Source organism: Centroberyx affinis, unplaced genomic scaffold, assembly GCF_046629955.1.
Source record: "Centroberyx affinis isolate AG114_WGS23_722 - 3 ecotype Tasmania unplaced genomic scaffold, CSIRO-AGI_Caff_v1 ptg005145l_1, whole genome shotgun sequence".
In the NCBI taxonomy this organism is placed as follows: domain Eukaryota; kingdom Metazoa; phylum Chordata; class Actinopteri; order Beryciformes; family Berycidae; genus Centroberyx; species Centroberyx affinis.
The window spans coordinates 158,932-169,515 of record NW_027282554.1 but is presented as its reverse complement, the minus strand read 5'-3'; the positions used below and the strand labels follow the sequence as shown (position 1 = coordinate 169,515).

Here is a 10,584-nt window from a genome sequence, read left to right as displayed (position 1 = left end):
ACACACCTAACGAAACATAGATGCAAGAATAGACAAAAAAGAAGCCCCTTTCTGAATTATATAGAGCCTGGTGTCACTGCTATACTGCTGCAGGGATCTTTATGAGTTACCTTACTGTACATTGCTGTGGTTACTCATTTATTAATCTCAGTTGAGTTGAGCTTTGTTTTGTTTTGTTTATTGATGTCTTATTTTATTGTCCTGGTGATTGTATTATTGCCTACTCAGTTATTTTTAATAATAATAATACTAACAATAATAATAATAATAATAAATAAAGACAAAAAAGAAGCCAATGTGATTCAGTGAGACTTTATGAAAATTTAAGCAAGTGACAATCCATATAAAGAAATGATTAGGCTACTAGAGGTGCCATCATGTAAACAAGTATAGTAAAAAAAAAACCTAAAAAAAAAAAAAAAACATTCCTGCACATGAAGCAGAGACAGAGCTGAGTGAGCTGCTGAGAACTCTGGTCAGTGAGAAACGTCCCACTGCTCTGGTCTCTGAACATTCTGCCAGTCATCTCTATGGGCCAAAAAAAATCGCATTGAAACTTAAATTGCTATATAAAAACAATAAATCAGAAAAATACAGAGCATACCTTTCATGAATATGCTGAACATTTTAAAGTTTGAATGCTGTTGATAGAGTAAGTGCCTAAAAAGCATGCGCATGCATTGGTGTCTGTGCGCCACCTGAGCGTCATTCACCCAGTATACGGACACCCTCCTGCGCTGTTCTAACAGATGAAAGTAAGGGTAATGCGTCCGAGCAGCAGAGGGAACACACTCAGTTTCAAAGACCAGGCTAGTTGCAGAAATTGCCCTGACAGCAGTTTGGTCCACTGATGAAGTGAAAGTCAGCCAGGATGGCCACTAGCTGAGGAGCAATTTCACACAGGTTTGCAGACACACAGCCAAAGGTCGGAACAATGGTGGCTCTATTTGTCACTGTAGATGAAAGAAAAAAAAATGTTTTACTGAACACAATTTTCATTGTCTTTGATTAGCTAATTTTAGAGATCTCAGAAGTATAGAAGATTACAAGAAGCACTTGAAGGCAGCATTAGTAACCAATACTTGTCCTGGCAATAGCACAACCTTTGTGCAGCCTCCATCTGCAACATGAGGACTCACCTCTCCCACTAATGCAGCGGTTCTCTTCTCCTACACACTGTATTGTGCTTTTGCATTGCGGGGTGTCACAGGAGAAACACTGTAGGCTATTACTGGCCTGGTCAGCGGGAACTGAAATAGAGCAGAGTAGGAGACATGCCGCTGTTAGTCTTGGTCACAGTTGATAATTTAGTGGAGCACATGAGAAATTTTAGGAGACACAAAATGGGAAAATGATGGAAGATGGCAGATGTCCATTTTCTCTTTGTATTTGAGCATGGAAAAGCCTATTCAAAGCAATAAGAGGCCTATGTGAGTAAGATTTCTCTTTCCTCAAATTATTCACAAGTAGTGATGACCTGGGGCATGTTGTGACACTTTTTCCTCATTGATATATTTCTCAGCAGTGCCTTACTACTGAGGTACAATATAGACTTTTCTAGCTAGGTTAAAAAAAAAAAAAAACAGATACAAAATAAAATTAAAAAAAATAAAAATAAAATATTTAGTTTCAGAAATAAAGCCCGAGACAACTTACCCATGTGACAACTAGCCCCGCTGTCCCCTACTTCACTGTTCTAAAGAATTTACTTACAAGGCAGAGTTTCAGAGTTGCAGCCATCTGTGTCGCAGCATTTAAAAGATGCAGTTAGGCTCCCCAAGATCCCAAAGTTTCCTGAATATGTTGTGCCGTCACCGCAGAGGGAGGATGGCACACACGACTTGTCGATGCGCTGTGTTGAATTTCCAGACTGAGTTGCTAGAAAATCAAACTAGAATTTGTTAACATAATGGAAAAACACTGTAATACATAAGTCTTAAAAACAAGACAAATATGATGAGAAATGCCTTTTGTTTTTTTACACTTTTTACACCCACTTTTAAAGGCAGTTGTTAGACACCGCTGGTCAGAGAGACAGGGGATTAAGCGCATGTCTCTACACTGAGGATCATCGGAAATGCAAGTATGACACTGAAGTGCTTCAGCTGCAACACAGAAAATATTCATGAATGAGATGATGATGTGTACAACAATAAGAACAATATTAATACAGATGGTTCTACCAGGCAACAACAATAAAGCATAAAACATTTTGCACGATGATAATTAAGCCAAAGTAAATTCAGGAAACAGTTCTGAACCAATAGCTTAGACTTCAGAAATCACTGAAAGTTACCTGTGTTGAAGAGGGTCCAGATGAGAGCCAGAGTCAGGATCAGCTTCATGGTGATGAACAAGTGAGCAGATCAGACGGTCCTGGATGATGGCAATAACACCTCCTTATATACTGTAGCTGTCTTGAATAAATGGAAGAAAAAACACAAGGACTCTGTGTGCTTGTATAATTTCCGGTTGTTAACTGAAGCCCAACCTCACAAAAATTAGGAAATGAGCTGCTCTACACTTGAATTAGACATATTGGCAATCGCTCACTTTAAGCCAAAAAATATGTTTCAGTTCACTTCACCTACACACACGTAAGTATATTTCCACCTCCTTAAGAATTAAGTTGTTTGATGATAGGAGAGGAGCACCAAATAAAATGTGACAGTATGGCTTGGGCCTTATTTGACCTCAAAATGAATGGTGTCACAAGCAAAAATCCCACTCAACCACTTCCTTGTCATCTGTGCCTGAATGTTTGGCAATGAAAACTTAACTGAAACAGAAGCACATACAAGGAAAAATCAATAAGGATAACACACCCAAATGCTGGAGCAACTGTGGTAGGGAAGTAGCCGATCATGCACCTGTTTTATTTTTCTGTGATAAACCTAAATTGTATTGGAAGGAAATGAGTGAGTTAATGTCTCATATCTTTTGCAACCAGCTACTCCTCACTGCAGAAAATGTGCTTTCAGGATGTAACGTTCTTGGTCGTGTTTTAGCTTACATTAGCTTTAGGTTGCTCCAAGATAGCATGACAGAGCCAGACGACGTCAGTGTTGGGATTTCACACATGTACCACTTTATTCACCTATACTTGTCAACCATACAATGCCTGGTCTCTACGGCACTATAATCTCTCAACATACATGTAGATTGATATAGTTTAACACGTACCAAATCATTACTGAAGACACAAGCTACTTGTCGGGAGACAGACTGGGAGTAGTACTCAACCTGTGACTGTAACTCTCAGTAAAACCAAGGAGCGCCACCCAGTGACACAATCTGTCACTGCAACCAAACAATGTTCCAAAAGCATAGTAGGCACATTTGCGACTGTTACAAGGATTACAGCCGCAGACATTAGTCTCCGAAAATGACCTCTACTTATTTCGAATACTGCACATAACAGCCCTGACACAAATTACAAAAAATTGGTTAAGTAAATGGAAAGATAGCATTTCTATATATATATTATGGAGAAAATCACTATCAGATGGATTCATTTGAAGAAAGATGGGCTAAAGTGGTTAACAGCAGTGTAATTAAAACATACACCTAGTTATAAGATAACACTATTAATAATCTCCTATACCTGATGACGAACTTATGTGGGCGAAAGATAACAAGCTGCGGTTTACTTTATTTTTCCTTTTTGTTTTTTTTCCTTTTTCCGTTTTTCTTTTCCCCACAAAGTGTAAGCTCTGAATTGTTTAATTAGCATCTTTATTTATTTGACTATTTTTATGCTTTTTCTGTTACGACAAAGAAAATGTTTTTTTCAATTAAATGTATCATACATGTTGTAAAAGAAACTCTTTGACAATAAAGTACAAAAAAAAAATGAAACAGAAGTACAAGCCCACAAAAAATAGGAAATGAGCTGCTCTGCACTTGAATTGGTAGACATATTGGCAATTGCTCACTTTAAGCCAAATATATATTGTTTCAGTTCACATCACCTGGACACACATTTGTATATCCTGAACAAAAATATTTACCTGACTTGCCAGATGTTTTGTTACACAGAACCATCTGGGAAGTCGTCATTGGAAACTGTTTGGAAAAGGGCAGGCACTTTCAAAAAATACTTGGCAGGTGATTGGATGAACCATCTGTCTATCACCGTCTATCACGGGCTAACTTCAGCCAATCAGATCAACGAACCATATAAACAAACTCTTGCCGAAGCCGGTCGGGGGAAGAGCGAACACACTTCGAACTTTTCCATCCAGAAAAGCCTTCAGTGCCGTTCTTTGCTCTTCTTTCAATGAAGAAATACTCTCCAGTTCAGAAATAACTGACGTCTTTAGGAGCCGCCATTGTTGTGAACGAACAGTCGCTTCTCGCTGTCGCCACACCTAAACCACACCCCCAGCTGCCCTCATAGGACGCTGATTGGTCTGCACCGCTGTGGTTCGGCCACAAACGCATAACTTGAAGCCTGGCAAGATGGATTCTTGCGTGATCGTGATTTCGTGAATCCAGCTACCTCGCAAGGTAACAAAAATAGCCATTCTGTCACATTTAGCGCTCCTCTCCTATCCTCAAACAATGGCTTGGCCTTGATTTGAACTCTTACTCAAATTGAATGGTGTTGCAGGCAACCAATTATTTGTCCTCTGTGCAGAAGTGTGTGTCAATGAAAACTTATTTTTCAACTTTTTTGCCCCTTAAATTTTCGTTTTCATTTGCTACATTTTGGACAGATGAAAGTGAGCATTGTAGTTTTGTCTTACATTATTTAAAAAGGGCCTGATTTGAACACCTGTAATGAGAATGCATGGTGTCACAAGCACAGACCCCACTCAACCATGGGGTTAAAATAACCTTCAAAAAAGAAGAGATGTCCGCACAACCAAATTAATTACAAGAGTTTATTCTATGCACAGCAGCAAGCGAACGCATTTCAGCACTAAACCTTCATCAGCGTTTCCACCCCCCTGGGGGAGTGACCCATATTTATAGACAATTACCAATATCCATAAACTCTGGTAATTAGAACCCGTGTGATAGATTAAGATAAACAGTAACAATACAATGCAAAACACTGAATATATAGAGAAAATACAATATCAAATGACAAACCTATAAAATGTATAAGAAGATAATAAACTATAAAACTATCTGCACAAACTGCAGATCTTTGTTAAGTTACAAGATGTGTTTCAGTTTGTGCTGTTTAAACCAAAAGACATCTTGTAACTTAGAAAGACCTGTGTATGTGAGGTACTGTGCACGTTGATGAAGGAACACTTGAGAAAACCTGAGATGAGTGGAAAGTTTTGTTACAAGGTCATGCACAGTACCTCCATTCACTTCTTCCTCTTTTACAATAAAACCAGTAGAATTTCAAAACAAAACACTTTCATCATAAATTAGAGTCCATGTTCCAGGTCACTGGATTTCACTGCGTTCAAGTTCCTCATACTTTATATGTTGTCATTATATCCCTGAAATGAGTTTCGGGGATGGATTCACCCCACCCACCGCTGTGTCCGCCATCTCGTCCGCCGCAGATCCTTCGTGTGAATGTGATAACTTGAATAGTTTTTATAAGAATCTTTTAAAATTTGGTATTGGTACATTGATGACCCCTAGAGGAAGAAATCCATCGATTTTGATGTGTTTATGATTATAATCGGCCTGATGGTGGCGCTATAATTAAAGGTCAAAAATAAGGGCTGTATCTCCCACACCGTTTGTCCGATTTACATGAAACTTGGTACACATGTCCACCTAATCTAACAAATTTGCCATAAGGACCCTCAAGCTCCGCCTGGATTGAATTATTTGAAAAACATTTTTTTAACATCTCCTCCTACACCGTTTGACCGATTACCATCAAAATCGGTCAGTAGCATCTATGGTCTTACACTCTTTAAATTTTGTCCATAGATTGTTGATATCTACTGTAGTTTTGAAGATATTAACTCTTAAAGTTGTGAAGGAGGCGTGGCCTATAAGCTAAATTGTTATAACTTTTTTATAGATGGTCCAATCATCATGAAACTTGGACAACATGTTCAGATATAATGAATGAACATGTGTGCAAAGCCCATGCGCCTATCCCTCTGAACAAAGATGTTGATAACTTTATTGTAAAAGTCTTCCTTTTCAGGTGTATTCCTCAATTTCATGAGTCTCTCCTTTTTAATGGAAATCAGAGCCAAGGATGAAAGCCTGTCCTGTTCCATCCTATTACGGCTGTAAGTCTTAATGCGTTTTAATGCTGAAAAGGTCCTGTCCACAGATGCAGTCGTAGCAGGTATTGTTAAGACCAGCTTAGCTTTGTGGCCTCAGGTAGCCTACATTCTCTTGCAGGTCATTGTCCCTCAAAAAAGTAAGCAGCTGTGACATTCCTTGGATCATTTGGAACAGTATAATCCCACCAAATCAGACTTTAACTAGATAAAATAATTTTGCGTATTTGGACAGGCTCTTCAATTTGTTACAGTCAAAATTAGCTGACATCTCAGCAAATGTCTTGCTGTCAACTAAGCCAAGGAAATCAAGCTCATTCAAATTGTCAAACCTGGTCTTCATTTGTACAGTGATGTTGTCAAGAACATTGTAGAAGATTCTCCTCCTTTCATCTCTGGTGGATTCGCTGTGACGTGTATTGTTGTCTATCAGATTCAGTTCATTGTGTTTCTGTTCAAAACGATCATATAAACTATGAAACTGTTCGCCCTGATTGTTCAAGGCACACATAGTGTCTCTGACGCGCACACAGCATAGGCCAATGTCCATTGCCTTGTTCTGAAGAACACGAAAGAGCACGTCTGTCACGTTAAATGTGCCATCATAAGCCATCAGGAGAAAATAGGTGGATGCTTTTGATAGCCATAGATCAAATCCAGAGGCCATAGCGAGGGTCTGGTAGGTGTTGGAGGATAGTCTGTACCAACCTGGAGTTTGAGTTCCACCTAAAAGATGATGCTCTAGGGATGCGGCATTTCACAACTTCATCCAGTAGATGTGTGCGTTTGGTAGACTTGCTGAAAAATGACGCGAGCCTTTCAGCAGTCTTGAAAAAAATGTTACACTCAGGAATGAATTTTGCAGATTGTGATAGACTAAATTCAATTTATGCGCTTAGCAATGCGTAAATATAGCTTCTGGCACTTTTTCTTTGATTTTTGCCTGTACCCCGTTGAGCTCTGAGGCCATCACTGCAACTCCATCATAGGTTTGTGCGACTAACTTCTCAACACAGTCATATTTCTGTAATAAATCCAAGACCATGGGCGTTGCAGCTATTATATGAGAGTCCCACCCACTTTTTAAAATTATTAGTTTAGACCCCCCCACTTTTACCATGTTGAAAATCAGTGCATTGGTATCCACTCGCATACCTAATGCTTATTGAGAGAATGCCCACATCAATGAAATTCCATACCACGTTTTCACTGCTACCTTGCACCCAGGCAGATTCTCACATAGCACTCACACACACACGAGCGCGCTGCTAACGTCAGCTAGTCATTGATGTCTGGATGCCAGGTAGCTGAGTTAAGGCCCATCACACTTAGAGCGACAACTATAAAAATAACTATAAACTATAACGATATGCTGTTGCTCAAGTGTTCACACGACAACGATATTGGCGCTGAATATTGGAGCATGATTACTTTACCGACGTGCTTTTATTTTACTCACTCTCAAAAGTAAATAACGACATAGCCGAAGGATTTGGGTTCATGCATTGCCACAAAAGAGAGAGGAGATGGCAGATAATAATGCTCTTTTATGGTGCTTTCATAACATTATTGTGCTTTGTTTATATGAGATCTAATGGTACTAATGGTCAAGTGAAGCTATTCATTTCTTTACCAGTAGGTGACTCTCTGCACACCACATCTACCGTGGATCAAAGAGTCAAGTCTCCTGACCGTGTTGAGAGAAACACCTGAACGTCACCGTGGCTAAACGGGTTTCAACAGGATACTGAAGGGACACATGTTGTTACCTCCCGGTCATATTATAAACATAGGATAATAGCGCATTTGCGGTCAGGTTGGCCAAGAGATTATGCTATTTTCTTAGCATCATGCTAGCAAAAGGTAGCGATTTAACTAGCTTCCAGGTCAGTAAACAGCCTTACCGCTAATCCCAAGAGCTGTTCCGATCCCGACCGGTATGTCACGTTTCTTTTCAACACTTTTAGAGGCGATAGGCTTTGTGAAACAGCGCGGGGTTCCTCAGCAAGCAATGCCATCACTGCAGTGAACTACTGCAACTTCAGCTAACTAACAGCCGGGCCTGGCTGGCCCATGGCCTCAGGTCCTGGTGATTCTTCATAGTAGTAGAAATGATTTGAAGATGAATGTAGTTTATTGGAGAATGCATAGGGGCACTTTGACTACAGTTGTCCTCTCCACTTTACTCATTGATTTGATAACATTAAAGAAATTCAGAAGAGTGGTTATTATTAAAGATGGCTCTGAATTAGTCATCGAATCAATTTCTGTACTTTTAGCTTTTTAATATCTTCAAATATGTGATCTGGGGCCAACCACTTCCTCTGGATGAAATTACAAAATGTACCCATAATTTTTCTCATGCTAGTATAGCCAGATAAAAGTATCAAACCATCTGTTAAAAGGCACCAGAATACAGAAAATGACATCTACTCTGTTAAAAAAATTTCTGGGGGAGGACCCCAAGACCCCCCATTAGATTGTCCCACCCACATTTTCAATGCTTGCTACGCCTGTGTCCAAGACATATTCTGATATTCCCTGTGCCCATCTGTCATTACTCACATCGTCAAATCCCAAAAAGGCTTCTTTAACTTCACTGATGCTGCTGACATATCGCAAAACCACAGATATTTGGGCTTTGTTTGTGATATCTGTAGTTTCATCTACTTCGACTGCAACAAACAATGCAGCGTTTGTCACTTTTTATATGAAACCTTATAACCTCACCGATTGCTTCGATAAGGTCATTCTGAATCCTATTTGATGTGCCCATAAATACAGTTGACGACTTTAAATGTGTGGCTAATTTGTCATCTTTTTCCGCCAACAGATGTAAAAGTTCAACATAATTCCCACGATTGATGGAGCTACTGCTCTCATCGTTCCCCCGAAAGGCTAGCTCTTGTTTGGCAAGGTAGCATGTGGCATCAATGAGGCTTTTTAATAACTCCCTGTTAGCCTTTACTTTTTCATTGTGTGCAGTGACATGCAGCCTGTGCTGCTCGTCCAGGGCCATGTCTATGCGACTCCAAAGCCCTTGGTAAATTGTTCAGGTCGCAGTAACCACCTTTCACCCACACGCTATCGCTGGTCGAGAACAGTAGACACGAAAAGCAGAAAAGCTTGCTAGCCTGGCTGCAGCCACACAGCCAGTCCTTCTTTTGGTACCATTCTGTTGGAAAAGTTCGTATAATCTTCTGTCCCTTCCTTTGAGTAAGATCCGTCAGGTCAGGTGTTGGCTTCACATTTGCGACCACATTCCTTTTTTCCTCAAAAGTAAATGTTGAAAATAGTTTAGCTGAAGTAGCTAGCGAAAAAGTTGCAGCGCAGTGAAGAGGTCGTCACAGTGTGTGGCAAGCCAGACGGGTGGGGGGGGAGTCAAAGTACATCCATGGTCATGCATTACTTTAAAGAGGCAGGGTAGCACTGTGCCTCATCGTTGATACTGCTAGATAGTGTGAAAACAGACTACACATGCGCAAAACTTCGAAACCATTTGCTTTCATTCCACACAGCAGAGAGAGGCACAGGCAGACTCTGCCTCAGCAGCCTGCATTCACGAACGCTGAATCCTGAATGGGGCATGCATTATATTGTTAAAACAACAAATTTTACGTTGTTTTTTGTTTTGTTTTTTACAACAATCTTAACAAATTAAAGTTAAGAATAAAAAGAAAAAATATTTTTGTAACTATCATGATATTTAAAAATTTTTTCTTATTAGCCTGGGTCACCCGCTAATAAGCGTGACGCACTGCCTACCCTGCATACCCTGACTGCACATCACTGCCTTTAACAGATGCACCAGGCAATTATTATCGATGGATACCCACCTCCAGTGCAACGCTGCACTACATGTTGTAGCTTCTATCACTGCACCATCTGTCCATGCATAAAACCAACAAATAGATCCAAAGTCCTGCGGCATTGGAGAGCACATCTAAGGACAGCAATTCCTTTCAAAGGTAATTATTTAATCATAGTTTGCATTTTCTACTGATGGAGGATATACATTGGTATATATCCAAAGTGGAAATACAATGCGTCGACTGGCCATTGGCTATTGTCTAGCAATTTTGCCGTAGCTATTATGGAATTACTGTTAATGACTTTTTTTTGGAAAATGTGCATCCCTAACCCCTAATGAAACAATGAGGGTGATTTATTTTGCTCACCCTATTTTTCACTTATTTAAGTTGTATAACCTCATAAAAATGTCAAATTTTCTTACCAGTTTGGTGTAAAAAAACAAAACAAAAACACCCATGGGTCTGTGAGAAACAACCCAAATCATTTTAGCAAATTGTCTAATCCACTGTATAGATCCACTGTATTTTAAAATGGTCTTTCTTTCTGTAGACATGAGAAT

At 39.7% G+C, this 10,584-nt stretch overlaps 1 protein-coding gene across 1 annotated transcript; it reads right to left on the bottom strand.

Moving 5' to 3' along the window:
• Positions 1-203: 203 nt before the first annotated feature.
• LOC139666832 (phospholipase A2 inhibitor and Ly6/PLAUR domain-containing protein-like) lies at positions 204-10,572 on the bottom strand. The gene is made up of 6 exons (XM_071546168.1): positions 10,447-10,572; positions 2,297-2,417; positions 1,998-2,105; positions 1,714-1,878; positions 1,140-1,250; positions 204-953 (listed from the first exon to the last, which is right to left on the bottom strand). Exons 2-6 carry the CDS (start codon positions 2,343-2,345, stop codon positions 811-813), a joined length of 576 nt encoding a protein of 191 aa, XP_071402269.1. The 5' UTR covers positions 2,346-2,417; positions 10,447-10,572; the 3' UTR covers positions 204-810.
• Positions 10,573-10,584: the final 12 nt, after the last annotated feature.

Bases quoted from the DNA above. Each gene is read 5' to 3' on its own strand.
- LOC139666832 (XM_071546168.1), bottom strand. From the start codon at position 2,345: ATGAAGCTGATCCTGACTCTGGCTCTCATCTGGACCCTCTTCAACACA. The intron at 2,106-2,296 runs GTAACTTTCAGT...TCTGTGTTGCAG, and splicing joins CTGGACCCTCTTCAACACAG to CTGAAGCACTTCAGTGTCAT. The intron at 1,251-1,713 runs GTAAGTAAATTC...GCTCTATTTCAG, and splicing joins CAACTCTGAAACTCTGCCTT to TTCCCGCTGACCAGGCCAGT.